Below are 26930 nucleotides of genomic sequence, written 5' to 3'. Positions count from 1 at the left end.
AAAAGTGACCCTGCTGGCCACAATTAAAACATCGAGCTCCACCAGAAGAGCACTCGCCCACATGGGCTCTATTACAAACTCCACAAACAGGTACACGTCCTCCCATGCGAACACTTGAGGATGCTTGCGGTCGAGTCCCGGACCGCTGAACAAACTTCTGAGGCGAACCCGAGCTGCTTCCTTCACCAGAAAAACTCCGCCTCTTTTGCCCTGGAGGGGAGCCCATACTCAGATTATTTTCTCGCTCTATAAGGGTGGCCACATCCACTAACTCCTGAAAAGTGGATATCCGATGGCTGACCACCATACGGCGGATATCAGGGCGTAAGCCCTCCTGGAAACGCTCTGCTCGCAACTCCTCTGTGACAACAAGATGGGGAGCAAAACGCTCAAGTTCTATGAACCTCCGGCCGTATTGTTCCACTGATGCGCCCCCTTGGACCAGATTGGAGAACTCTCTTGGCTTTTGCTTTCTTACCGATGCGGGAAAGAAGCGGTCATTGAACTCCTTCTTGAAACGCTGCCATGTCACCGCAGCGAAAGATCCCAATTCAGATTCCAGCATCACCCTCCTGGTATCCCACCAATCAGAAGCGATACCTTGCAAGAGATAGCTGGCGTAGAGTACTTGCTGTGCTTCAGTGCATCCACACACCTCAAAGGTTTTCTCCAGATCTTTGATCCATTTTCCAGCCTGAAGTGGATCCTCATTTCCAGTGAAGTGTGGAGTCCTATGCGCTAGGAAGCGCTCATAGGTGCACCCGGCTTGCACCATGCTACTGGATCCTCCTGGATACATCCAAGGCCCTCCCTGATAAGGCCAAGGACCTCCTGGTTGTGGCCAATACACTCCTTGTGGCGGACAAGGCCCTCCTGGTGGTGGCCAAGGACCCCCTTGTGGTGGCCAAGGTCCTGCCTGTTGAGACCTCGCACTCTGTTGCATAAACTCCGTCATCTGCCGTATAGCTTCGGCTATGGAGTCATCCCTGGAGGTATTGTCCTGTGGTTCCTGTGTATTTTTCCTTGGTCTCCCCATTTTCCTGTCACAACACCACTCTTGACCCTCCTTTAAGAAAACAAATAAAACCATCATGAAACCAACAAAAACAAAAACAACACTACACAGCGAGAAACAAAAGAAACCAACATGCAAAAACATAACTAGATAAATAAAAACAAGCAAACAAGCTCAAACAAATAAAACAAATAAAACAACTATACTTAACATAATTTTTTAAAACACAACTTTAAAAACATTCTGGTACTACCTACGGGACATGTGGTTTTTTTTACCCAGAGCCAAACCGCTCTGATACCACCTGTGACGCCCCCAAATCCCCACGCACGGACACGGGGAAATCGAGACGTCCGGATGGTGACATCACGGGTCACCACCCTATCGACGTGTGCCAAGTGTGTGCAAAGACAACAAAGTGCACAAGAAAACGCAGCGAAAGAAAGTCAAAAACTAAGTACCAGAATTTTTTTCTTAACATAAAACAGGCTGTTTAAAACATACATAAATAAAATATTACAAAAACCACCAATACAGATTTAAAACAAATATAAAACACAGCATCAGCAACCCGGCGGAGCCGCATCCTCGGGCTCAGCCTCCTCCTCCTCGTCCTCGAACTCTGCACCAAAAGCTACGGAACCAAAAATGGTTCCGCAGGTAAGTATAACCCAAACACTACCAGATAAAAACACATATAACCCAAACAACATGAATGCAAGATCAAACAAAACACATGCCCCGCAAAACACATTTTTACCACGCACGCCAAAAACCCAGTTGGCCCATAAAACATCCATAAAGCCAAACCTCGCCATTATCCCCGATAATGGCCCAAGCCACCATTTTTCCAGAAAATGGATCATATCCGAAAACCATAACACAACCCGTTACGTATGCACCATGATCTCCCCTAGGGATCATCCGCACACCCTGGCTCAGTGCCACACCGTAGAGAACGGCTACGCGTGCGACACCTAAACGAGCGATGCCCAAACTCGCGCCAAGCGCGTACCGAGCCAGGCCATCCTCTAGCCCTCGCCAGCGAAGGGCCACGGAGTCGGTGAATAGAGCGATGCCTAGACTCGCGCTCAGCGCGTACCGGGCTAGACCCATCCTCTAGTTTCCGCTCCCGGAGTCAGTGAATAGAGCGATGCCTAGACTCGCGCTCAGCGCGTACCGGGCTAGACCCATCCTCTAGTTCTGCTCCCGTCATCGCGAAGGGCCACGGAGTCGGTGAATAGAGCGATGCCTAGACTCGCGCCAAGCGCGTACTGGGCTAGACCCATCCTCTAGTACCGATCTCGTCAGCGCCCAGCGACAACTCAGGGGACGTCACTCAATATTGACCGCTCCCGAGTGACCAGAGGAGCTCCACCGTGATAATAACCCATCCCGGCTTGGGCTCGTGAGACACACGCACCCAACCGCCAAAAAAAATGCCGATAAACATGATTTACTCAAATAAAACAAAATGCACATGTACGCAATATGCAACGCACGCAAATAAAATGCAACGCACGCAAATAAAATGCAACGCACGCCACACGGCACAACCAAATCAACCAAACACAACCAACCAAACAAAACACTCCGTCCTCAATCCATCCGACCCCCGAAACTCCTCGGACTCAGTCCGGAATCAACAACCAACAACAAATAAATAATTGAATGAGCAATATATATTAAAACCTGAAAATAGGGTTTGGAAAATACTTACAGCGCTATATGGCAATTTTAGAAAACACGAGGCGATGCAAACGGCGGAAAAACAGCAACGTCACAGTGAAAATTCACTGTGGCCGTGGGTCTGAAAAACCCACTTTTGAACGGGGACAAACTAGGACACGAGATTGATAGGGGATGGTCTAAGGATGGTTGTGAAGCTATTGGAAGTGATGAACGGCCGTGGGTGGCGGCGGAATCGCCGGAAATGGCCGAAAATAGCAAATCGGAAACTAAGCTCGTAGGAGCTGTTCCGGTGGTCGTTGGAGGCCGGAAATGGGTGGGTTAGGACGGCAAGGGACCGGTGATGAAGTGGTGAAGAAATGGTGGCCGGAGGTGGAGCGACGGCGACGGATCGGACGAAAAACCGTGGGGCTTCAACTGGCTTTTCCGGCCAAATGGCCGGCCGGCAGGGGGAGATATTTGCTGGGAAGGTGCACCGGAGGGAGGGGGTTCAAACGAGACCGGCGGTGGGCCAAACGGTGGCCGGACGGCGGCGGTCTGAGCTTCTGAAGTTTCCGGCCGTGAGGGAGAGGGAGGAGAGAGAGAGAGCTCGGGGGGGGACCGATCGGGGAGAGAGAAGAGAGAAAAAAAAGAAAAGAAGAAAAAAAGAAAAAGAAAAGAAAAAGAAAAGAAGAAGGAAAAAGAAAAAGGAAAAAGAAAAAGAAAGGAAAAAGGAAAAGAGATGTAGGGAAAAGAGGAGATCTAATCCTCATTCCGGGAAAACTAACTAAACGCCGAAAAAGATTAAAAACCACAAAACAACTAAAAGAAATAAAACACAACATCAAATAAATTAAAAACTAATTTTTAAAACTCAAATAAATTAAAATAAATAACTAATACATTAATTAAAATAAAAACAACTATTTCAGCGAAAATACACTCAAAAACTGGTCATCACAGAAACAATCTGTTGATGGAGCCCAATGGAATCAAGAAGTGGTACCAAGTGAAGTTAAGACGTGGCTGATGGATGTGGCGAAAAAAATTGAAGAAGTGCAGAAATTCCTTGATGAAGTAGATGTGAAAGCTAATATGATGTGCTTGAATGGTTCATGTCCGGATCTGAAGCTACGCTATTCCTTGGGTAAGAAAGCTCAAAAGAATACTCAAGCTATCAATGACTTGCTAAAAGAAGGTGAAAAATATGATCGGGTGTACAATATTAAAATTCCATTAGGAGTGAAATCAACATCTACAGAACAGTTTAAGGATTTTGAATCGAGAAGATCAATGATTGTAAATGTTTTGGAGGCTCTAAGGGATGAGAAGATCGACATGATTGCATTATGCGGTATGGGTGGGATCGGAAAGACCGAAATGGCCAAAGAGATAGCTAGAAGAGTCAAAGCTGATAGTTTGTTTAATAAAGTGGCAATTGCAATAGTGTCCCAAAAAGTGGACTTGATAAAAGTTCAAGATGAAATTGCTGAGCAGCTAGGCCCTGAACTTCATGAGAAGACTTTAGTTGGAAGGGCATCTCAGCTCTATTCAAGACTGATGGATAGTAAGAGTGCTCTGGTAATATTGGATGATGTTTGGGAACCACTTGATCTTGGGGCTATTGGAGTTATCGATGCAGTTAAACAAAAGAGCTGCAAAATCTTATTGACGTCAAGAAATGAAGACACTTGCAATTGGATGAGAATTCAAAAGATTTTTCTAATTGGACTTTTATCTGAAGAAGAAGCGTGGAATCTTTTCATAGAGATGGCAGGTGATTGTACCAATACCTCCGATCTAATCTTAATTGTAAAACAGGTTGCGAATGAATGTGCACGTTTACCCCTTGCCATTGCGACAGTTGGACGTGCTCTTAGCAACAAAAATGACAAAAATGAGTGGAAAGCCGCACTTCAACAACTTAAAATGTCTATCCCACAAAATATCTATGGTCTGCATCCAAAGGTGTATTCCAGCATAGAGTTTAGTTACAATTACTTAGAAAGTGATGAAGCCAAATCATGTTTTCTACTATGTTGTTTGTATCCCGAAGATTATGATGTTCCGATTGAACATTTAGTCAGGTATGGTGTTGCAAAAAGATTTCTTAAAGGCTTCGGTACTGTGGAACAAACAAGAGTAGATGTCCACACAATAGTTCAGAATCTGAGAAGATCAAATCTCTTGTTGGATAGTAGTAAGGACGAATGCATCAAAATGCATGATGTTGTAAGAGATGTTGCCATATCAATTGCATCCAAAGAAGAAAATGGTTTTATGGTAAAGTTGGACAGAGGACTCAAAGATTGGCCATCGACGGATAGATCATATGACAGTTACACTGCAATTTCTCTTTTACTTGGAGAAATGAAAGGGCATCCTACTGAGTTGAAGTGTCCCAAACTTCAGCTTTTACGACTATCATGTTTAAACCAGCCAGAAACGTTCCCAGACAATTTATTTAACGGGATGAAGGAGTTGAAGATGTTGTCCTTGCAAGAATGTTGCTTCTCCTTAACATCGTCGCCACCATCAATCCAGATCCTCCAGAACCTTCGAATGCTAAATCTGGAGGATTGTCTTTTAGGAGATGTGTCGGCAATTGGAACCCTTGGAAACTTAGAAATTCTTGGCTTTCCTAATTCCAATGTTGTATTGCCACGAGAAATAGGAAATCTTAGTCGATTAAAGTTACTAGATATGAAGGGATATTATTCTAAAAAGTGAATTGCAGCAGGTGTATTTTCTGGTTTATCAAAACTGGAAGAATTGTACGTTGAAGGATTCACGAATTGGGGATGTACGACTATGATTGAAGGAAATGGAGAAGTGACAAATAATAATGCAAGCCTCGGTGAACTAATTCCTTATTCCAATCAACTGGTGGTTTTAGAAATCAGTGTACCAAGTATTTGTTGCTTGCCAGAAGAATTGAACTTCTGTAATTCTGATTTCAGATTTAATATAAATGGTAGAGACGATGGGAGGTATTTATTTGAAAATACTTTGGGACTCAAAATGGAGGATGCAAGTGATCTTGGGGAACACCGAACATTTCGTTCACTGTTGAAGAAAGCTGTAGTTTTGTGGTTGGATATTGCAAAAAATTCAAAACATATATGGTTTGAGAAAGAGCAAAAAAGAATTTTACCATGCAGCTTGAAGGATCTAAAATTTTCTAGATGTGAAGATTTAGAATATCTACTCGAAGGCACATCGGATGTTACTCCACCTAATACCTTCCATCTCTTGGAGTCACTATCATTAAATAACTTACCAAGGCTCATTGGAATCTGTAATTCCATGGATTCAGTTGAGGTATGTTCTCCCAGTAACCACCACATATATGATTCACTTTCTACGTGGATTAGTTGAAAATTTTTGTACATGTTGCCAAGCCCAACAAAGAGTTTAATGGTTTTAAACATTGCTGGAAAATTTGTAATTTAGAAATGATTACTCATATTCTAAAGTCTGTAAACCGCACACAGCTTACATGGTATGATTTAATTTGAAAGATAAATTTTAAAATTTGAATCTTCCAAATCAAATCTTATTATTTAAATGACGTGGATAATGTGCTCTACACACCAACTTATGAATAGAATAATTCTTCAAGAATATTGTTTTGTAGGGAATAAACATCATATTACTTTCCTATTTTAAAATACATATTATATATGAAAACTACTAACAATATTTTAATGGTTCAATTAATGGACTAAATAGGTTGAAAGAGGAGGTAGCACTACACCAACAACCGTCGCTCATAAATTATTTTCATCCAACACCATTTTGTGGGTACCCAAGTTGGGATCCCTTAATGTAGAAGACTGTAGATCACTAGAAGTGGTATTTGATCTGGAAGGACTAAAGGTTAAAGAGAACTGCAAGCCTATCCTAGCAGTACTTTCTTATCTACATTTACTGAACTTGTCTAGGATGTCACATGTGTGGAAGAATATTCCACAAGGATTTCAAGGCTTTCAAAACTTAATATCAATTAATATCAAGAAGTGTCATACACTGAGAAATTTACTCCCTGCTTCTATAGCAAAACTACTTGTGCAACTACAGGAGGTTATAATATGGGAATGCAACTTGATGGAAATTATTATTCAGAGGGAGTACGAAGCTAGAGAAGAAAGGAGAGTAGATATTTTGAGTAGTGAAGCCCATTCTCTTAAGTGGCCATCCATAAAGAATATCGAATTGTCCAAATGTCCAAACTTAAAAACATTTGGTTCAGAAGTTAAAAGTAGAAGAAAGGAAAGAAAGATGGATGCAGAATTGGATCCAAGAGCCCAAGAGCCTAGTGCCGCCTCCTCCTCAGCAAGAGAATCTTCAAGATGTTTTAACCGATGCATGGAGTCTTGTGTACCACGTCACAAGAATTATAGTCCAGCCCAACGAAATAGCAGATCCTCTTTAGGAGAGAATAAACACGACTTAATTAACAAAAAGGTATGCAATTACAGTTTATTTATTATTCTTTTCATTTAAAAATTTTTTGAAACACTTTGACGATTGCATTATTTATTTTTATTCTTGTTATTTCTTTTTTATATATATTTTTACTAAAACTCCATAGGAAGTTTGAACAATTCATTTAGGCATCGTTTAGATGTTGAGATCATAGGATGAAAAATATGTGAATGATAGTAAAATTGTTTGTAAATAGTAGTAAAATAGTTTGAGTTAAAATATTTTATGGGATTTTGGAAAATAAGAGAGAAAATATTAAATAAAAATATTATAAAGTTCAAATATCATCAAATTATTATTATTTTAATATATATTTTTTAATTTGGAAAATTGAATTGTTTTTGTGTTTTGTTTGGAAATTTAGAAGATTTGTAACGATTATGCAATGATTAGATAAAAAAGTTAAATATTTAAAATTAAAAAGTGTGTGTTTGAATGATATTTGGATGTTGAAATAAGATTGGATGGACTATGATGAAATGAAATCATATCAACATCCACATTAGGCTTAAAGGACTTAGAGTTCCATTAGACTATAAATAAATAAAAAAAGTTGGTTATTTGCACTATCAAATTATTGATTTTGCTAGTTTGGCCGTGTAATTTAATTAGAAAATATGGTAATTTAGGGGCTCAAATCAAAGTTGAGCTTAAGAATGTCCTCTTGCGAGCCTAGCTTGAAAGTGTCATTTTAAAAAAAAAAAAAGATTATGCACTCCTTCACACTTTTTTATGTTTTGGTAGATTACATTGACAAAGCAAGGGGAGGAAAATGTGAATGAGACTAAAAATCAAACAAAGATGTTGTCTCTGTTTCCACACAACTTGATTGAAAGTTTGGAAAATCTACAAAAACTGATTGCATATCAATGTGATTCATTGGAAGTGATATTTGAACTTGAGGGACTAAATGCTGAAGAAAGCAATAGCTTCAACAATTTGACAAAGTTGTCGTTAAGATATTTATCAAAGTTGTTGCATATATGGAAGAAAGGCCCACGAGATATTAAGGGATTCAATTACTTGAGATGGCTACAAGTATGGAAATGTAATAGTTTGAAATGTTTATTCACACCATCCATAGCAAAACTTCTTGTGAAATTAGAGGAAATAGAAGTACATGGCTGCAATGAAATGGAAGCAGTCCTTGCAAAAGAATCAGGAGATGAAGAGAATAGAGATGTGATTGTATTTCCTCTAGTGAAGACCCTCGAGCTCATGAATTTACAAAAGTTGGAATGTTTTTACACCGAAGATAATCATGCTTTTGAATGGCCATCTCTGGATGAAATAACAATAGATGGATGTCCTGAATTAAAAATGTTTGCTTCGACAAGTGCAAAAACACCTAAGCTAAAGGGAGTGTATACGTTGCCCGAACCTCCTCCACTACTGAATGAAAGAGATTTTCAACCAATGATAGGAGACCTCAATGCCACCATACAACACATTATCAAGGGAAAGGTATGTTACAATTTATAACAAACATTGCTTAATGGGAAAGTTTTTACTTCAACTATTTGTTTATCATCGTATCGTAATAGTAGAGATGCATATAATTATAAAACTTAAATATCATTCACCTCGTAGTAACATAGTATTTATGAGTTAATAATTGAGCTCCACGACTTGGTTTTGATATATGGGTTCTCTTTGCTTTTAGGGGTTCAATTATTCATATCTTGAACTGGCTACAGCAACAGGTACATAATGTGGTTAAATATTTTTCTTTCTTTTTAGAATCTAAATTCTTAAAGTTATTCTTTTCAAATTTCAGTTTCTACATTTCGTCCTAGATCTCAAATTAAGAACATGTCTCCATGGGCACAAGAAGGTAAATTTCTATATTTGACTGATTCCCAAAATTTGACTCTCTCTCTCTCTCTCTCTCTCTCTCTCTCTCTCTCTCTCTCTCTCTCTCTCTTCTTCTTCTTCTTCTTCTTCTTCTTCTTTTTTTTTTTTTTTTTTTGCAATTCTCAGTTTTCTAAAATTAATTTTGTCTAATTTCAGGCCGGTCCTCTTCTGAACATTTTGTGTAATACCCGTCCTTGTGGTGGGTCATTTTCAAATGATTTTAATAAAAATAGACAGAAATTATGGTTCCTTTTAAAATTTCTTTTCCTTTCATGCTAGAATACAAAAGACTCAATGTTTATAAATAAAACTCATTATCTTAATTAAAAATGTTACAACAGAAAACATAAATTTTATAATTAAAGTTTCTCGTACAAAATATCTTGCATAGGCTTTCGTGCTCTTCCCATTGGGCTGTGCCTGTCCTAACCTGTCATGCTCATCTTATCCATGGGAGGGCACACATAAAAACTAAAATGAGTTGATGACTCGTAAGCATTGCTTCATACAGTTAAAATATAATAACATAGATTTTCTGTCATGCATTTATCGTTCCATACATACATATCGTACATAGTATGCATAGACATTCACTTCGTTTTAAAATGTTGCGAAGTGTCGTTTTTCTTTAAAAACATGCTTTCTTTCTTAAAACAGTTCCCCACGCATCGCTGCCTTCATTTATTAAAAAATCTGTTCATGCATGCTTCTTTTCTTACATGCATTCATGCATGCATGCATACATACATACATACATACATACATACATACATACATGCATACATGCATTATTTCTTAACATGCATTCATTCTTTCTTTTTACTTTCATTGGCCGTAGCACACTGTTACGCCCTGTGTGCTGGGCAGTCTTTTGGACCTGATTCCACCTGTGGCCACGAGTTGAGATTCCATTCCGTCAAGTTGCAGCATTGGGTACACTACCAGTGCTATTTACTCGGCATTGCAATCTGCCAAGTCCATTCATTTAGGTACCTTTTCCATTTCAGTTCATGTGACCGTTACGTATCTTCATACATCCATTCATTCAGTCATTTCATTCATTTACAGTCCTTTCTTTCCTTTACAATCCGTTCAGTCCTTTCAATCCTTTACAGTCCATTATAGTTCTTACATTTCTTTACAATTCTTAACAGTTCTTACTGTTTTTTAGTTCTTTTCGTTCATAAAAAGTCATTTTTAAAGAAAATAGTTTTCTTTCTTTTCTTCAAAGCAGTTTTCTTTCATTTACATCGTTTAAAAAGTCTATTTTTGTGTCTTTTAAGGCTTCAGTTTGTTTCCTTTCGTGAACATACATACAATACTTACCACTTATAGCATCCATCCACATACATATACAGACGTACTTTGGGTGCGTGAAAGGGGCCTGCAAAGAAAGGGCCGCTATATACTTATACTTAAAAATTTATGTTTTGCTTTCTTTTTCGTAAACTGTGTCTCGTGGAGAAAACGTTTTGTTTTCATTTTACAGAAAAAAAAAATTCGTTTTCCTCTTCGTTTATTTAGGAAAAACTCTAAAAGAGTATGAACTCAATACTTACCTAGACTTCATGCCATACTCATTCCATACAGTCCATTCGTGTGCGTGTCAGATGACAACCTACATGCATACACATAACCTTACGTCATCATCTATCTAATGCATAAGCAACTATACTAAAAATAGAATTATGCTTCACTTGGAACACTCTTCATCTATCACTGGGCTCTTACAGGCCATTTACTATGCTAAAACTTTCTGAGTCTTATCTTTAAAGGGAACCTCCATGATTCACCTTAGGGTTAAGATACTAAGACCTCTGTCTTATTCTTCTATTTTCACATTTCAATGCATGACTCAAACTGACTAAGTCACGCATTCCAATCTTAAACAACTTATCCATTACTATCTTCACGTATTCTAGCCCATAATAAATCATCATTCCCAACCAGGTAGGCTACATGATTTTAAGCCAACTCTAGGGCTAAAACACCATGTAATCATGCTGATGACAGATTACCCATTACATATGGTAAACCTGTCCAGTACATGTGTCTCGCCAGAGGCACATGTATCTTATCCTTTTTATCACCCAAGACCAACTTATAGTCCAATGAATTCCCACTTGTATAAACAAGCTCCATACTCCGATAACAACTTGCTCAGACCCAGTCGATAGGACTCTTCCTACTTCCTGGCCCTGTACAAGTTCATCTCGACACTTGACAGGAGAGGACTACATCCACAAATACACCTCTGTTACGTCACGTAGCTCGAGATTAATCCCGAGTCACGTCATGTCGGCCGTAATGCTTCCGCTACACTCTTTGATACTTTTCCACCACTTCCATATACTCTTAACCATAAGTCAATCACAAGGCGACACCTGTCACCTCGGACTACAGGCCACATTACCATTGCTTCAAGACACTGTTATACAGTTCCCGATAATACACAATATACTCTACGCTTCTGTCATCCATGCAATCCAACCCTTTGTGACACGCCGTCCGGTATATCATGACATAGCACAGAGTATACTCATGTGAACTCTCTTCCATCCACACTACGACATACATCACTACGATGCACGCCTCAGTGTGTACTCCCTTCGCTACATCACTTATTATCACGACACACATCACACAACGTGTACTCTCTTCATTCTACGCCACATGTCACTACAGCGCACGTCACATGGTGCGTCGCTGCACTACATGAAGCACGCTACATGCCAACTACGGCACACCTCACACCCATACTACACAGCACACTACATCGTTGAGCCTAACAGTTCACAACTACACAGCGAACTCCACAATACTAACAGCATAGTTCACAACCTATCAACTAACTAACATATTTACATAAATAACGAGAGATAAAGGGTTATACCATCAACAAAATAACTCGCGCGTCGCTCGTTGCCCGTCACAATCAAGGCATCGGAGGAGTCTTGTGTGGCAGTTAAACCTCGTACAGTGGCTGTCCACCACGTAAAGTGGTCGTTTGGGCTTGAGAATAGTTAGGCGTGGTCTTGGAAAGGCTTAAGATGGCCTCGTGGTGATCTGAGGTGGCAGAGCATAGCGGCATCACGCAGTGAATGGTGCATCCTAGAGAGAGTGAGGGTGCTTGAGGTGGAGGAAGGCTATGGAATTTTGTGAGAAGCTAGGTGGAGGTAGAGGGAGGTTGGTGGAAGTGCTTGGTGGCATAAGAGTGGGAGCACGGCGGCGCTAGAGCCGTCGGTGGTGGATCTAAGCCAAGAGAAACCCATTTCGGGTAGAGAGAGAGAGGGGCTCGTGGGGGAGGTGGAAGGGTGCTGATGGTTCCTTGGTAGCTAGGGAGCATGGTGGTGGAGCTTGGTGGCTCAGCTGGCCACGCATAGCGGTGCTAAGAGTTGCGCACGGTGAAGCTGTGCATGAAGAGATCCGTGCTTGAGGTAGCCCAGTGGAGAGAGAGAGAGAGAGAGAGAGAGAGAGAGAGAGAGAGAGAGAGAGAGAGAGAGAGAGAGAGAGAGAGAGTTGGGTGGAACGAAGACTATGGAAGGGAAGCTCATGAGGTGGGGAAGCTGTTGGTGGTAGTCGGTGGCCACTTTGGTCGTGTACGGTGGCAGTAGGAGCTAATAAATGGGTTTTCAAACCCATTCGGTTGGAAGGAGAATGGGAGAGGGAGAGCTACCGATGTAACTCGGGGTTGAGCTCACCAGAGGGAGGGGAACACGCCGGTGGTGGAGGTGAGGTACGGTGGCTGGAGGTGGCGCCGACTGGGAGGCAAGAACCGAATGATGGAGGGAGGAAAAGCAGGGGCATGTCAGGTTCAAGGGGAGAGAGAGGAGAGAGAGGAAAAGAGAAAAGTGAGGAGGAAAAGAGAGGGGCTTGGGTATTTAATCCAAGTTCTTTATTTCGAGATCTTCAAAACTATCTAACGATGAGTTTAAACACTAATTTGAAAACACGTAAGTGTTTTATTTACATTGAGAGGAATTAAGATAGAATATTATTTTATAAACTAAAATTTATAAAATAATATTCCTTCATCATTATTTAAAATGATGAAGTATCATTAATTACTCAAAAAGAATAAAATCATTTAAATTAAATTTGGAGTTTTCAACGTAAAGTTAAATCTCTTAATATTTTAAATTGACTTAAAATATTTAATTTAAATAATTATCCACAATTATAATATTTTTAAAACTCATCAAAAGATTATAATTGTGTTACTTTAAAACAAGTTTATTTAATAATACTGGAAATATCTCCTATAAATATTTTCAGAATATTTAAAATATCCGTAAGTTTTAAAATATCTATTTAGCTTTGAAATCCGTTGGATAATTTCTAAAACACGCCATCGAGGTACAACATATAGAACGAGGCTCAGCACGTAGATCGAAACTTAGCACATAAAACGAGGCTCATACTTACAGAAGAAAGAACGAGCGGATTATCACATTTTGGCTAGCAGTCGTAGACGTCTTTATGAGGTGAATTTTCTATTCATTGTCTACTTGTCCTGAACATTAGTAATTCTGTATTCTTTCTCTCATTTTTATTTTATAAGGTAGTTATAAGATAGTTGTTGAACCCAATGTTTTAAGTTTCGTGTAATTATATATCTACACATAGATATTGATGATAACAAATGAATTCAAAGAATAAAGGAGTCTCAATCTCAAGTTGTCTACACAATGGAATCAAGCACATCAATGAACCAAGCATGGGTAAGAAGGGAATAAGTTCACATTAAAGTCATAGAGTAATGTTGTAAATCTCTTAAAAATTCGAAATTAGGATTAAGGCTTAAAATTAATATTTTATCATAAATCATTAAAATACATTTTCAACATGTGCATGAATATTTTGAAAATTTTGAAAGATAATTGATTATCATCTTTCATATGTGTATGACATGATTAAAGGTTTGAACTTTGAAAATATTAAAGATGATTGATTGTCATCTTTTACATGTGCATGCTTTATTTGAATATTTTCAAAAGTAATTGATACTCTTTTTGACTTATGCAAAAAATAGATAATTTTGTTTGAAAATTTTAAAAATATTAAAGATGATTGATTGTCATCTTTCACATGAGCATGCTTTATTTGAATATTTTCAAAAGTGAGTGATGCTCTTTTTGACTTATGCAAAATGTAGATGATTTTTAATTTTTAAATACAACTCAATTCACCCCCTCTTGTGTTAGTCATCTGAGCAACAATAGTTATTTCTCAAATAAAGATCAACACAAGTATTATAGACTTAATTCCTAATGCATGTATCAACTTTCCCCATCTAAGAAGACACATGTAGCCTATTCTTTAAGGGAAGACTAAGATTACAAGCTCCAATTAAACTTAGAGCACAAAGAAGCTTAGGTGCCTAACCCCTAAAGCCTTCTTACTAAGGGGATGCTTGGAGAATGAGACGAAATAAAAAAAATTATGAATAGTAGTAAAATAGTTTGTGAATAGTGGTGAAATAGTTTGAGTTAAGATATTTTTTTAGATTTTGAAAATTAATAGAGAAAAAATTGAATAAAAATATTAATAAGTTAAAATATTGTTAGAATATTATTTTTTAATATTATTTTTGTTTTGAGATTTAAAAATTATGAATTTTTTTTTTTTTTATGTTCTGTTTAGAAGTTGGGAAAATTATAATGATTAAGTAATAATTAGGTAAAAAATTAAAAATTAAAAATTGAAAGTATTTTTATTTGAATGATGTTTGAGAAGAAAATGAGACATGAAATTTTTAGATTAGATGAGATGAGATAAATCATCTATATTCCCAAACTGCCCCTAAGTTTTCTATTCATTGAGACAATAAGCAAAACTCCTGAAAAATGGTTGACAAACTCTAGTTTAATCTTAGAGAAAAACCTTACATCTCGATCATATGAGAAAGAAAGGGGCCTAATTGATCTCCACTAGCTTGGTGTTTGCCCTTTTCAGGAGTTTTGTCTAAATGTAGCAATATTTTTTCCTATTCGAAGAGATATTTCAATTGGTTTCAGTACGTAATACGAACTCATCCTTACATAGAAATTTGTGTCTTCCCTCTCCCACTTGAGACCTTTAAGTTCGGACAAAAATTTAGAGAGGTTCTTTTCTTAGCCATTGTATATAAATAAGACGTCTGCTAGCACCCTAAACGTGGAAATTTCAAATGATATATGAATTTGGCATATTACTTCCCCTATTCTTTCTAATCATTAGACAATACTCTCCCTCTATTACCTATTTTATTTAGGGCTGGTTTGGATAACAAGATATTCACAGATATTTTATTTACAAACATTAATCAAATATAAAAATTTTTCAATTTTAAATCTTCAATTTTTTTATCTAATCATTACCTAATCATTAGCAAAGTAGAGGCCATAAGAAACTCCCACTCTCTTCAAACCTGGCACCAGTCTTACTCCCGAAATTTCTCCTAACTCTCATAATTTCTAACAGTCGTTTGCTCTTATTATTGTGATTTGTAAAATTTCTCTCAAGCATGGTTATTGTTGTGATTTGGAAATTTTTCTAGATTATTTTCTTACTGTTGAGCAAGGTTATTTTCTTTTATTTGCAATTTGAGGAAGATTTCTTGATTAATTTCTTACTGTTGAGCATGGTTATTGTTGACGTTTTGTTTGAAAAAATAGTAAGAGGGGAAGAATGGGGACTTCTTGATTTTGATGGAGATTTCTTGATTTTTTGTTTGAATACGGTAGTTGACGTTGTAGCCATTACCGTTGCCATATAAGTCCTGTTGTTCCTCCCAGAATAACTAGAGTGAAAATCTGAGTACTGTTAGGGAACCAAGAATTAATTTCATTCAAAAAAAATGAAAAAAAGAGGGAGAGCTTGGAAATTCTATTTTATGTATCTTGTATGTGTACATGCTTTAACAGTTTTGGTTTTTCTTTTCCTGTGCTATTCCTTATGGGTTATTTTGGAGCTTGGGAGAGAACTCTTATTTTTGTTATAAAATGGTTGAAGTGGACAAGAGTTATGAATGTGCATTATCCTTCTGCTAGTCACTGATTATTTAAATGTTCTTGAGCTAACTATTTTTCATTAGGCTGAAAAAGAAGGAAACCTCAACTAGGGAAGTGAGCCGGATGCTTAAGATTAAGATTAAAAAAAAATACAATAAATATGCAAGCCTAGCCAATAAAATATAGAAAAGACAGTTTCTCATTTTCGATTAAGTTGAGCTTTTTCCATGATGCATTAAGTTGAGAAAGTTTTTGGGATCTTGAGATGATCTTAATGCCATTGGCAGCACTATATGAGATGCCTATACTTTCAATTTGAGGCTGCGATATATTTGAGATCATCTTAAATTAAGTTTCATGTTGGAGCATAACAAATAGAAGTTTTGCTTTGACTTGCTTATATTTCCCACCTTTGCGTGGAGAGCACCACTAAAGTCTCAAAATTCCTTGGATTGTTTGAGGGACAGAATTCTCCTTTAGTTTCAGAATTCTCTTACACGTATAGGAACCGTACATGTACCCGCACCTTGTGACTGATTCTACTTATGTGCTTGCACCTTGATACGTGCCAATTCGCCTTGATATGTGCCAAAGCGCTGTCGCTTCTCGTTCTATATGCTCTTCCAGTCTTCCTACCTCTCGAAATCTTAAACCTCCATGAGCTCGAAGAACATGAAGTCTGCGACAATTTGCCACTTTTCCTGAAGGGTCAGAACCAGAGGGTTAAATCCCCACCATGTCCCTCTCCTCTGTCCCTGCTCGACTCACCCTTCTCGCCCTTCTTTCTGCTTCCACATTCTATTGCTTCTACAAGTCTCGCCGCCTCAGACAACTCAAATTCTCCTTAAACCCTATCCCTAACACTAACCCTAATCTCTCTCATTCGAAAGCCAAGATCTTCTTTGTTTCTCAAACTGGTACCTCGGAAGCCCTAGCTCGCCGTCTGTTCGATCTTTTATCGTCGAACAATCTGTCGTTCGATCTTGTCGATCCCAAGGACTACGAGCCTGAGGACCTCCCGAAAGAATCACTAGTTTTAATCATCGCTTCCACCTGGGAAGATGGCAAGCCCCCTCCAAACGCCAAGTTCTTCTCAAGTTGGCTCTCCGAGAGCGCAGAGGACTTTAGAGTCGGGTCTCTGTTGCTGTCTCGGTGTAAATTCGCAGTCTTCGGCGTGGGAAGCGGTGCTTACGGCGCGACATTCAATGCGGTTGCGAGGGACTATTCGAAGCAGATGAGAGCGTTGGGTGCCAACGAGGTTTTGCCAGTCTGGGAAGGGGATGTGGATAACGGTGATTTTGATGAGGTATTTGAGGCCTGGAGTGCTAAGGTGGTTGGGCTTTTGAAGGTTGGCGTCTTAGATAATGGTGCAGTTTTGCGTTCTGAGACTGAGGCCTTAGCTGGTGGGGTGAGTGATGCTGAGAGTTTTGGTAGCTCGGATGAGGATCGGGAAGGCAGCACGGAGATTGTTGATCTGGAGGATATTGCGGGAAAATGGCCATCAAGGAAGTCGGCGGTAATGGCTGAAAGTAACGGGAAATTGAATGGGAAAAAAGAGATGGTGACTCCGGTGATTAGGGCGAGCTTAGAGAAGCAGGTGCGCTCGTGTATTTGCAGTTTTCTCTTTATCTCTATCTTCTTGTCCCTGAAATTAGGAAAAATGTGTTCTTTTGAACTTTTATGATATTGGCTGGGCCTGTCGTTTCTAGTGGAACATTTTTATTGCCTACACCCTCCCTGGTTGTGTATTGGGATTTCAAATACCTATTCTATTGCTTCCTGTTCCCCAACTTGAAATTTGCACTTGCGGAGATTGAGATTTCTGAAAATTATATGTCGCAGCTATGTGAAACACCGTGCACTAAGGTTGTGATATCCCATATTAATTGATGAGTCTAGGTGGTGCATGGATCCCACATTGCTTGGGAGGGAGAAGTTCTTGGTCTTTATAATGGTTCCGACAGGGTTCCAATTATACCATTAACTAGTTTCTTTTGGAGTATAGGCCCAAATGTAGCTTAGGCCTTCCCTTGAAGTGTTACAAATGGTATCAAAGCCTATTTCAACTAGAAGTGTGGACTTGTGCTGTGCCACCTACAATAGACTGTCCTGACGAGGATTTTGAGAATTTAAAGTGGAGTCATGATACCCCATATTGATTGATGAGTGTATGTGGTGTATAAGATCTTACATTGCTTGGAATGAAAAAGTTATTGCTTTTTACAATGGTTCAATGGAGCTCCAATTGTACTATTGAAAGTCTCTTTGGAGTATAGACACAGACATGACTTGGGACTTCCTTTGGAGCATTACAAAAGATCTGTTTTGATTCACAAATTTTTATAGCATTTAAGGCTATGTCTGTGACTGTAAATTTGTTAATTTGTAGTCCCATTAAACTCAATGAAGTTGTCTTGGAACCTCTAGATTATTAACTAGAGCTAATGGAGATGTTTAGGTTTTAATTAATACTCCATGTAGAATTTCTGGATATTTCATGAATTGTTTTCCCTGGATAAAGGCATCAGAGATGTTTTTGTTATATATTCATTGCCTTTTTATGTTAGAGCCTTTTATTATATGTTTTTTTATAAGATATTCCTGGATATTCATTGCCTTTTTTGTATGTTTTTAGATCAGTTCTCAACCCTTTTTAAATGACAGATGCATCATTATGAGCTTTTACCTGAAATTGAGTGGCAAAGCTATTTTTCTTCCATGTAGTTTCTCTCTAGGTCAATTAGTTTATTGGCTTAAGTTCAAATATGGATGAATAATAACTCAGTGCTCCAGCTCGTGCACTGAAGCAGGTTGAGTTTTACAAGAACCTGTGTCAATAGTTTTGACAGAACTAGTAGTCAAATTTTGTCCGTGATTGAAGAAAGCTGCAAAGTGTATGGAATTGTGAAGCAACTCTTTTAGAGACAGAGATATTGCAATTGGAGGTTACATGGCTGTCATGTGGCAGGTTATATCATTTTGTAATAAGTTGATGTTATGGGTCTAAAGGTAATGCTACAGTTAAATTGTTGTATACTTGTAGCTCCCAGTGAATTTGATATTGTTATGGCATGATATTTTTGGTTAAATGATACATTGGCTGGGAGGTGCCCCTCTCCCAATTATAAGAATGATCTTAGGAGCCTCACATCTCTGCTAGTTCAGCTTTATCTGTTGCTCTCTCTCTCTCTCTCTCTCTCTCTCTCTCTCTCTCTCTCTCTCTCTCCTTCCTTTATATAATGCAATTTACTGTTTTATTGGCTCTAAATGACTCTAAATTGGCAGGGATATAAAATTATTGGTTCACATAGCGGTGTGAAAATTTGTAGATGGACCAAATCACAGCTTAGAGGCCGGGGAGGCTGCTACAAGCACTCATTTTATGGAATTGAGAGTCATAGGTAATTTGACATTTATTTATTTTTATTTCTAATTAAAAGTTGTTTTCATTTGTATTTGTATTTCCAAATGATATGGTCTGTTCCTAGAAAACCTTCATCAGATCATTATAATTCAAATAAAAACTGATGACTAATCACTAAAGATTATGTACCTCTCTATGTTCATATAGATGAAGTTCTCTCATGTATACATCCTGTGTTCTTAGGCTTTGCCTTCTCTTATGAATAAAACTTCTTGATTGCCTATCAAAAGATATGAAGTTCTCCATTCTGCATTCTTTCCCACCCCCTTCTTTAAGATGGTCTGCTTTTTATTCATGCCTATGATCTTATAGTGCCTCACCTAGCACATTAAATTTTTCAAAAAATTGGTTTCCACAGGTGCATGGAGGCAACCCCAAGTTTGGCATGTGCCAATAAATGTGTTTTCTGTTGGAGACATCACACAAATCCTGTTGGAAAGAGTTGGCAGTGGAAGATGGATGATCCGCTAGAGATTGTGAATACTGCTATAGACCTGCATACAAATATGATTAAGCAAATGAAAGGAGTACCTGGTAATTATTTTGTTTCTATAACTGAAAAAAAAATTATTTTGTTTCTGTAACTGATCAAAAATATTATTTTGTTTCTGTACTAGTTGATAATCCTTCTAGAGGTAATAAAGCTGCTTACAGTAGATTTTATCAAATTGAACAAGTTCTGGGTTAACTAAGTTGCTTGCCTGGATTGTGCAGTTACCATAGTAATCAGGTGGCAAAAGTTATGTAGCTAGCCTTTTATTTTTTATTTTTTTCTTAAAGAAAAATAATTGTGGCAATCATATATGATCCTGCATGTAGTTGTGAGTTCTACAAAACAGTCTTCATCACGTGACTGACCTTGAATTAGTTTTGTGGAGACTCAGATTTATGCTTAGGTTTTTTTTTTTTTTTTTTTTTTTGTTTTTGGGAAAACGGGGAGATTCATAGGGCTTCTTTAGAGGTTGAACCATGGTATTAACATTAAGGTGGGCCTAGAGATATGAAAATCTTCTGGTCTGCCCTGGTTTCATCTGATGTTTATTGGTGATCATGATATTGGCATAGATAGGTCCCGTTTGGTTACACAATTAAGATAAGATAAGATGAAATGTTTTGAATAGTAATGAATAAAATATTGTTATAATATAATTTTTTAATATTAGTTTTGTTTTGGGATTTCAAAAAGTTGAATTGTTTATTATATTTTGTATGGGGATTTGAAAAAGTTGTAATGATGAGTTGAAAAAGTTGTGCAAGTCCTATTTCAGTTTTTATGCATATCGATGTCTATGTTTGATGTGTGTTTTAAGAAAAAATCTATGTTGAAAGAATAGTAGATATGGTCCCTTATATACTTATCGAAAAACAGATATGGTCCCTTATACGATTTGGGAAGATTAGTGATTACTAATTCCTTACCTGAAGATTCAGGGCATCTGTAGAGCAGTCCTTTACCATAGAATATCTTGCATTCATCATAATGGATTTGTGGGGAGCATATGAGTCTGCAACTTGAAGCAATGTTTTTTGCTATTGTGGTTTATTAAACTCCTTGCTGAGTGCCTGTGCACCCATGGGATTAGTCGGGATTTTGTTCTTGGATACCCAGTGCCAATTAAAAAGAAATATTGTGGTTTATTATATTTATACACAGTAAACTTGTAGTTGACCCAAGAATCTGTTCATGAAGGTGTTAAAATGGAGCGATTAATGGAGGGTCTCGCACCTAGGCATTGTGCCCTATCTCTTGTTGGTGAACCGATTATGTATCCAGAGATTAATACATTAGTGAATGAGCTGCACCGGCGGCGGATATCTACTTTTCTAGTTACAAACGCACAGTTTCCTGAAAAGATTGAAGCACTGAAGCCTGTTACCCAGGTATGCATCCAATTTAATTCGTTATTTTAAAGAATCTAGCATCAGAAGATCTTTGCAGGTTTTGTAATTAATTGTGAACATAGTTGGCTCAATTTCTTGATATGTGCAGTTATACGTGAGTGTAGACGCTGGAACAAAGGAGAGCTTGAAGGCAATTGATAGGCCACTCTTTGGAGACTTTTGGGAGCGATTCATTGTATGCAAATTTTCTCAGTATCCACGATTATTTAGCTGAAACTGTTTGGCACTAATTCTTTTATCAAGGAGAGAGGCAAGTGAAGAATTGAGGAAATCTTTTTAACTCAACGAGGAGTGGAGTAATAAGAGAGGTTATAAAGGAGAAAGTATAAGGCATGCAAAAATAACTCCAAACAGTGAGTAATCCTAAGGGTTTTGAAGATTAAACTATTAAAAAAATATTTTGAACATTTTTTCCCTAAATTTTAGGATTTGAAAATTATAAAAAATAAAATATGAATAAGTAAAAATTAGAACCTTAGTATTAGATGAATATGAATAATAATTGTTTTTGTTACTGTACGCAGGGACTTGAATTTTTGCACTTTTTAATTAAAAAATTCTTGAATTTGGGTGTTTCTAAATTTTGTAAACTCTTTTAAGATTCTTTTTTTTTTTTTTTTTTTTTTTTTTTTCTTGTATGTGTATAACTGAATTTGATGTTTTTATTTCTTTGTGCACCTGTTAATTATATTAGCTTTGACATTGTTGTTTGAGTTATTTATGGTTTTAATAATTTTTGTTCATTGAATAAATATCAAGTTTAATTGGAATAATTGATTTTTTTCCTTAGATCTGAAACTATAACTTAAGCTTAACCATTTTTATAGGTGTTTCGAGTTAGATGATAATTTCTTGGCATGCAATATCATAGGAAATATGTTTTCGTTTTTATAGTTTAACTTGAACATTCAATCCTTTTTGATAGGTTAACCAAAGATTTAACTTGAACATTCAATCATCAATTAATTGTTAAAATTTGTTTTTTTATATCTTATTTAAGATTATATCCTGTGCCCCAAATTAAAGAAAACTCTAGGCGCAGGCCCTGGTGTGCAGTCCCTGGGCCACACCATTGTTGCAGTACCATGCTACACTAGTTGTTTAATTTGTGTAAAAATTTGTAATTCAGCCCCAGTTCTTAAAATTGAAAAAGAACCTGTATCCCCAGTCCAAGCCAGAACCCCTACAATTTCTCCATCCTCTTCCCTCATCTCGTAACCCATTGTCCAGCATGAGAAAGTCAAAATTAAAAAAAATACTCCTGCCGAGCTTCAAGCTTCTCTGTTCTCCTCTGTGGCAGACGTATTCAAGTTTTTGGGTTTTTTCTCATGTGAGGTGTTAGTTTCTGGGTCTGTTCTGCAGTGGACATGTTGGTGGTTTTCAATTTTGTGGTTTCAATTTGGCAAAACGAGAGTTCTATCAAAGCAGATCTGTGTCAAGCCCAAAGAGAAGTGAGAGAGAGAGCCCCAGCAAAACTTCACTTTAAGCCATACTGTCTGGTTCTTAGTTCTCTTTGCTGCTTTTGTGTTCTTTAACATTGAAAGCTCTCCATTGTTTTTATTTGTCATTTATAGTATCACCGTTGCTTCTTGTCCACATTTCATACACTATGATCTCTTCCTTTTATACCCTTTCACAACTCAATCTCAACTCTTAACTAGTTTGGCGTTGAAGAAGTGAGGCAAAATGTTGAGAAAGTGAAGAATGAAGAATGTTGAGAAAGTAAAAAAAATGGGTGTGAAAGATGTTAGTTTGGAGTTGATAAAGCGAAGAAAATGGTGGATTTTGGTTGGTGAATCTGAAAAAATGTTGCTTCATGCTGGGATTGAGATGATAACTGTGTTTGGCTTTCTTCTTTCATTTTTTTAAAATAATGCTTATAAAAAAAAATAATAATAAAATAATGCTTGCATCGGTTCTTGCCCTGTAAGCTTGTGCCCCGGGCTTGCAAGCCCAGGGCCTAAATTTAGTGGGACTCCAAATTAAACTCCTGCCTTTGTCCCTGATACTGAAGTCGTATACATGCTGGGGATAAATTATTTCCCTCTTAACCAAAAAGGTAAGTGTTATTTCCCTTCAAACACTCCAATGTAATTGTAGCCTAACAATCTGCAAGTTGGCTGGATGACCTCTATGCACTTTGCATTCTGAAGGTCACATTTTAAGGGACCATATAAATCCAAATCAATAGTTCCTTAACTCATTCATAAATTTGCTATTGTTTGTCACCGAGAAGGGAAAAAAATTGTTTCTATTCTTCCTTAATTAAATGAATTGTGTTTCAAGGACTACCTTTGATGGTCCTGTTTTTGTTTACTTGGAAAGTAATGAAATTGATGCCATTCCACATTGAAATCCTCTGGGAATGAACCATTAGTAAGGCAAGATCCTATATACAAAGGATGGCATGCCGTACTTGGTATGATGCCAAAGAGGTCTAGATGCGTCTCTCCATCCATCAAAATTAACAGTAAACATTTAATTGTGGATAATTGTAAAGTTGAATAAGGCAATATCATAACTTGATATATGTTTGTTTTGTTTCTAGCTTTACTTCTTCGAGGACTATCTGTGCTCTTAGGTAGAAGTAGGTTATAAATTAGATTACTGCAGAGAAGTTGGCTCAAAAGGCTGAATGTAACTAGGCTTTTCTTTAATAGTTTGTTCAAATAAGTTACATTCATATGGCTTTTAAAGATGTCTACATCTCACGAATCCATCTAATAATTGATCCTTTTCTGTTTATGTAATGAAGAAAGTAACATAATATGCACATATTACTTATCAAAAAAAAAAAAGAAAGTTAACATAATATGCAGTGTTTCACCACCACTCCGTTTTAGTTTCTTTGATCATTTAACTTGACAGGGACTTTAGTGACTTTGACGTTACTTATTTGCATCCTTTTACAAATCTTTGGCAGGATTCCTTAAAAGCTCTCAAGGAGAAACAACAGCGAACTGTATACCGGCTCACTCTGGTGAAAGGCTGGAATATCGAAGATATAGATGCTTATTCTAAACTCTTTAGTATAGGAAAACCTGATTTTGTTGAAATAAAAGGCGTTACATATTGTGGATCGTGAGTTCTCCCCTTCTTTTCCCCTGGTCTCAAAAAGTTTTCTTGAGCTGCATAATCATTTGTGATGTATCTACAGGTCTGCTACATCAAAGTTGACAATGGAGAATGTCCCATGGCATTCTGATGTGAAAGCTTTTTCTGAAGCCTTAGCTCTAAGAAGCCAAGGGGAGTATGAGGTTGCATGTGAACATGTCCACTCCTGCTGTGTCCTCCTGGCAAATACTGAGAAGTTTAAGGTCAACGGCAAGTGGTTCACGTGGATAGATTATGAAAAGTTCCATGACTTGGTCAGCAACAGAACTTTTTGCTCTTCTGGAATGCCTTTAGATTGATATTTTTTTAGTTATGTTTTTTTATTATCATTGTAAATGCAGGTGGCTTCTGGAAAACCTTTTGACAGCATGGATTACATGGCTGCCACACCATCCTGGGCTGTCTATGGAGCAGAGGAAGGTGGATTTGATCCGGATCAGTCTCGGTATAAGAAAGAGCGACATCACAAATCGGGCCGCTGACTGACCAGGTTACATACACAAGCTAGTATTGAGTTGACAGAATTTTGTTCTCCAAATATATCAATCAGTAGATTATATTTGGGTGCACTCCATGGCTAATTGGCTGTGGATGAGATCCCAAAATCCAGATTAGTATGATATTTTGTTGCCCTTTAAGTATATTTTCTGTTTCTCCCGTTTTACATATAGCGTTTTGTCATGTTTTTTTTTCACGATTGCTTTGTTAGAGAGGCTAGTCACTTCAGTGCTCCACCTGTATCTGAATTTAATACAAAAATAATTCAGGGAAAATATTATAGTTTATTTTAGCTGATTTATCACGTAATTGTGTGATTTATTTCCCTACGTTGATTCCGATGTGTTCTCTCCAATATGCATGTGAATCTGTGATGCAGCTCCCTTTGAGTGGGAAAGAATCTGGCTTTCTTGTTTGGCTCTAAGAAAATTGACTGTTAAATCACATTTGATGGGTATTTGTTCAATGACACAATTTTTACACCAAGGGCGGGCCCTTTACTCCCAAAATAAAGAATGTAGGCCCCATTTTTTTTAGGGTTTTCCTTTTAACTATTTTTTTTATTTGTTGGGTGCAGCTTCTTTGAACCAAGGATTGTGCCTTGGCTGCCATTGTATTAGTGTCGCAATGGTTATATTTGCAGTAGAAATGAGACTCTTAACGTTCTATCCGGCGTAACTTTTGTGCATAAGCAAGTTAAAAAAGTCGTTTCTCTTGATTTTGAAACCTTTATTTATGGCTCATCTGTACGATTTTCAGATTTTGAGGAAATAGGCCCCCCATCTTTTATCTTGATGATATAATGGGGCTGATCAACCCAATCATATTCTAGGTAGCAATATTTTCGTTCTTGGAAAGTATTGTCTTATGATCCGTTTGGCAAGAGCTTTCAAGAAGAGCCTTTTCATTTTGGGGTGTTTAGTGACTTTTAGTAAGTCTTTTGGTTGCTTTTGGTGGCCTGTTTAAAAAAAAATTGAAAATTATTTTTAATTTTTATAGTTTCAAATAAAACAAAATAAAATAAAAAAAGGGCCAAGGATATGTACCCTGTGATGGAACAAAGTAGATGCCAAGTGTTGAGACCCTAGGCTCTAGCCATTGCTTCTAACTGTACTAATCCCTATTAGAGGTGTAAACATTCATAGCGGTTTTATCGGTCCGGCTCAACTATTAATTATTTTTTTCCTTTTTTTTTCAAATAATTTTTTTTTAAATTACTAAATTAAAATTAAGTGAATTATTAATGTAGATTATGTAACTAACTTATTAAAAAAATATTTTACTATATTATATTTATGATGATGATAGTTACTATTTACGAATTTAGACTTTATTTTTTATTATGTATAATTATTAATAATGTCATACATTTTCTATATGATTAATGAATATTAAATAATTTCATTATACATAAACTATTCAGTCCAATCAGTTTTTCTAGTTTGGACCAACCGGCTTAACGTCCTAATCCCTATTTGGGGATTCTCTTAACCTAAGATGTTAAGTATTTCATTGAGTAGATTTGCCTTTCTTTCTTGGGCCCATTTAGAAAGTAAAAATGTTTCGTTTCATTTCATCATATTTTATCTCATCATTATAACTTTTTCAAATTTTTATATAAAATAAAATAAATAATTCAATTTTTTCAAATATTAAAATAATAATATTATTAAAAAAATAATATTCTAATAATATTTTATTTTATTGTCAATTTTCATCTGAACTCACTATCCAAACCGTATCTTAATCTCAAGGTCGAGAAGTAATAGAATCAGGCCAAATTTTTGGCACAATTTCCCCATTTATATTTCTTTCTTAACTTCTTATCTATTGTTTTAAGGTGTTTGTTGAGTTCTACTACAATTGAACCAACTTTTATTTATTTATTTATTTTTAAATTGAACCAACTTTTATTAAGTATTTTTTATCGTTTCTTATGCTGAAACCTCTCCCCTTTATTCTTGGCCATTCCGGC

General features: G+C 37.2%; 3 protein-coding genes across 3 annotated transcripts; all 3 read left to right on the top strand.

Annotated features, from left to right (window-relative positions):
• The first annotated feature begins 3591 nt into the window (after nucleotides 1–3591).
• LOC122299189 (disease resistance protein At4g27190-like) lies at nucleotides 3592–5413 on the top strand. The gene has a single exon (XM_043109246.1). The coding sequence runs from the start codon at nucleotides 3713–3715 to the stop codon at nucleotides 5411–5413; it is 1701 nt and encodes a 566-aa protein (XP_042965180.1). The 5' UTR covers nucleotides 3592–3712.
• Nucleotides 5414–5494: 81 nt separating this feature from the next.
• On the top strand, nucleotides 5495–9210 carry LOC122298804. Its single transcript, XM_043108658.1, has 6 exons — nucleotides 5495–6004; nucleotides 6416–7150; nucleotides 7916–8635; nucleotides 8835–8874; nucleotides 8949–9005; nucleotides 9182–9210. The coding sequence occupies exons 1-6, from the start codon at nucleotides 5495–5497 to the stop codon at nucleotides 9208–9210; spliced, it is 2091 nt and encodes a 696-aa protein (XP_042964592.1).
• A 7368-nt stretch (nucleotides 9211–16578) lies between these two features.
• Nucleotides 16579–25264, top strand: LOC122299373 (S-adenosyl-L-methionine-dependent tRNA 4-demethylwyosine synthase). Its single transcript, XM_043109615.1, has 8 exons — nucleotides 16579–17614; nucleotides 19303–19418; nucleotides 19800–19975; nucleotides 21132–21322; nucleotides 21432–21518; nucleotides 24267–24424; nucleotides 24501–24711; nucleotides 24799–25264. Exons 1-8 carry the CDS (start codon nucleotides 16754–16756, stop codon nucleotides 24937–24939), a joined length of 1941 nt encoding a protein of 646 aa, XP_042965549.1. The 5' UTR covers nucleotides 16579–16753; the 3' UTR covers nucleotides 24940–25264.
• The last annotated feature ends 1666 nt before the right edge of the window (nucleotides 25265–26930 follow it).

The sequence above is a fragment of the Carya illinoinensis genome, chromosome 16, assembly GCF_018687715.1.
Source record: "Carya illinoinensis cultivar Pawnee chromosome 16, C.illinoinensisPawnee_v1, whole genome shotgun sequence".
NCBI lineage: Eukaryota > Viridiplantae > Streptophyta > Magnoliopsida > Fagales > Juglandaceae > Carya > Carya illinoinensis.
The sequence above is the reverse complement of the archived record's forward strand: the minus strand, read 5'-3'. Positions and strand labels throughout refer to the sequence as shown.

Excerpts from the sequence above, each read along its gene's own strand:
- LOC122299373 (XM_043109615.1), top strand. The coding sequence starts at position 16,754 with ATGTCCCTCTCCTCTGTCCCTGCTCGACTCACCCTTCTCGCCCTTCTT. Across the intron at positions 21,519-24,266 it reads ACTTTTGGGAGCGATTCATT|GATTCCTTAAAAGCTCTCAA; the intron begins GTATGCAAATTT and ends AATCTTTGGCAG. Across the intron at positions 24,425-24,500 it reads GGCGTTACATATTGTGGATC|GTCTGCTACATCAAAGTTGA; the intron begins GTGAGTTCTCCC and ends ATGTATCTACAG.
- LOC122298804 (XM_043108658.1), top strand. The coding sequence starts at position 5,495 with ATGATTGAAGGAAATGGAGAAGTGACAAATAATAATGCAAGCCTCGGT. Across the intron at positions 7,151-7,915 it reads ACGACTTAATTAACAAAAAG|ATTACATTGACAAAGCAAGG; the intron begins GTATGCAATTAC and ends ATGTTTTGGTAG. Across the intron at positions 8,875-8,948 it reads TGAACTGGCTACAGCAACAG|TTTCTACATTTCGTCCTAGA; the intron begins GTACATAATGTG and ends TTCAAATTTCAG.
- LOC122299189 (XM_043109246.1), top strand. The coding sequence starts at position 3,713 with ATGGATGTGGCGAAAAAAATTGAAGAAGTGCAGAAATTCCTTGATGAA.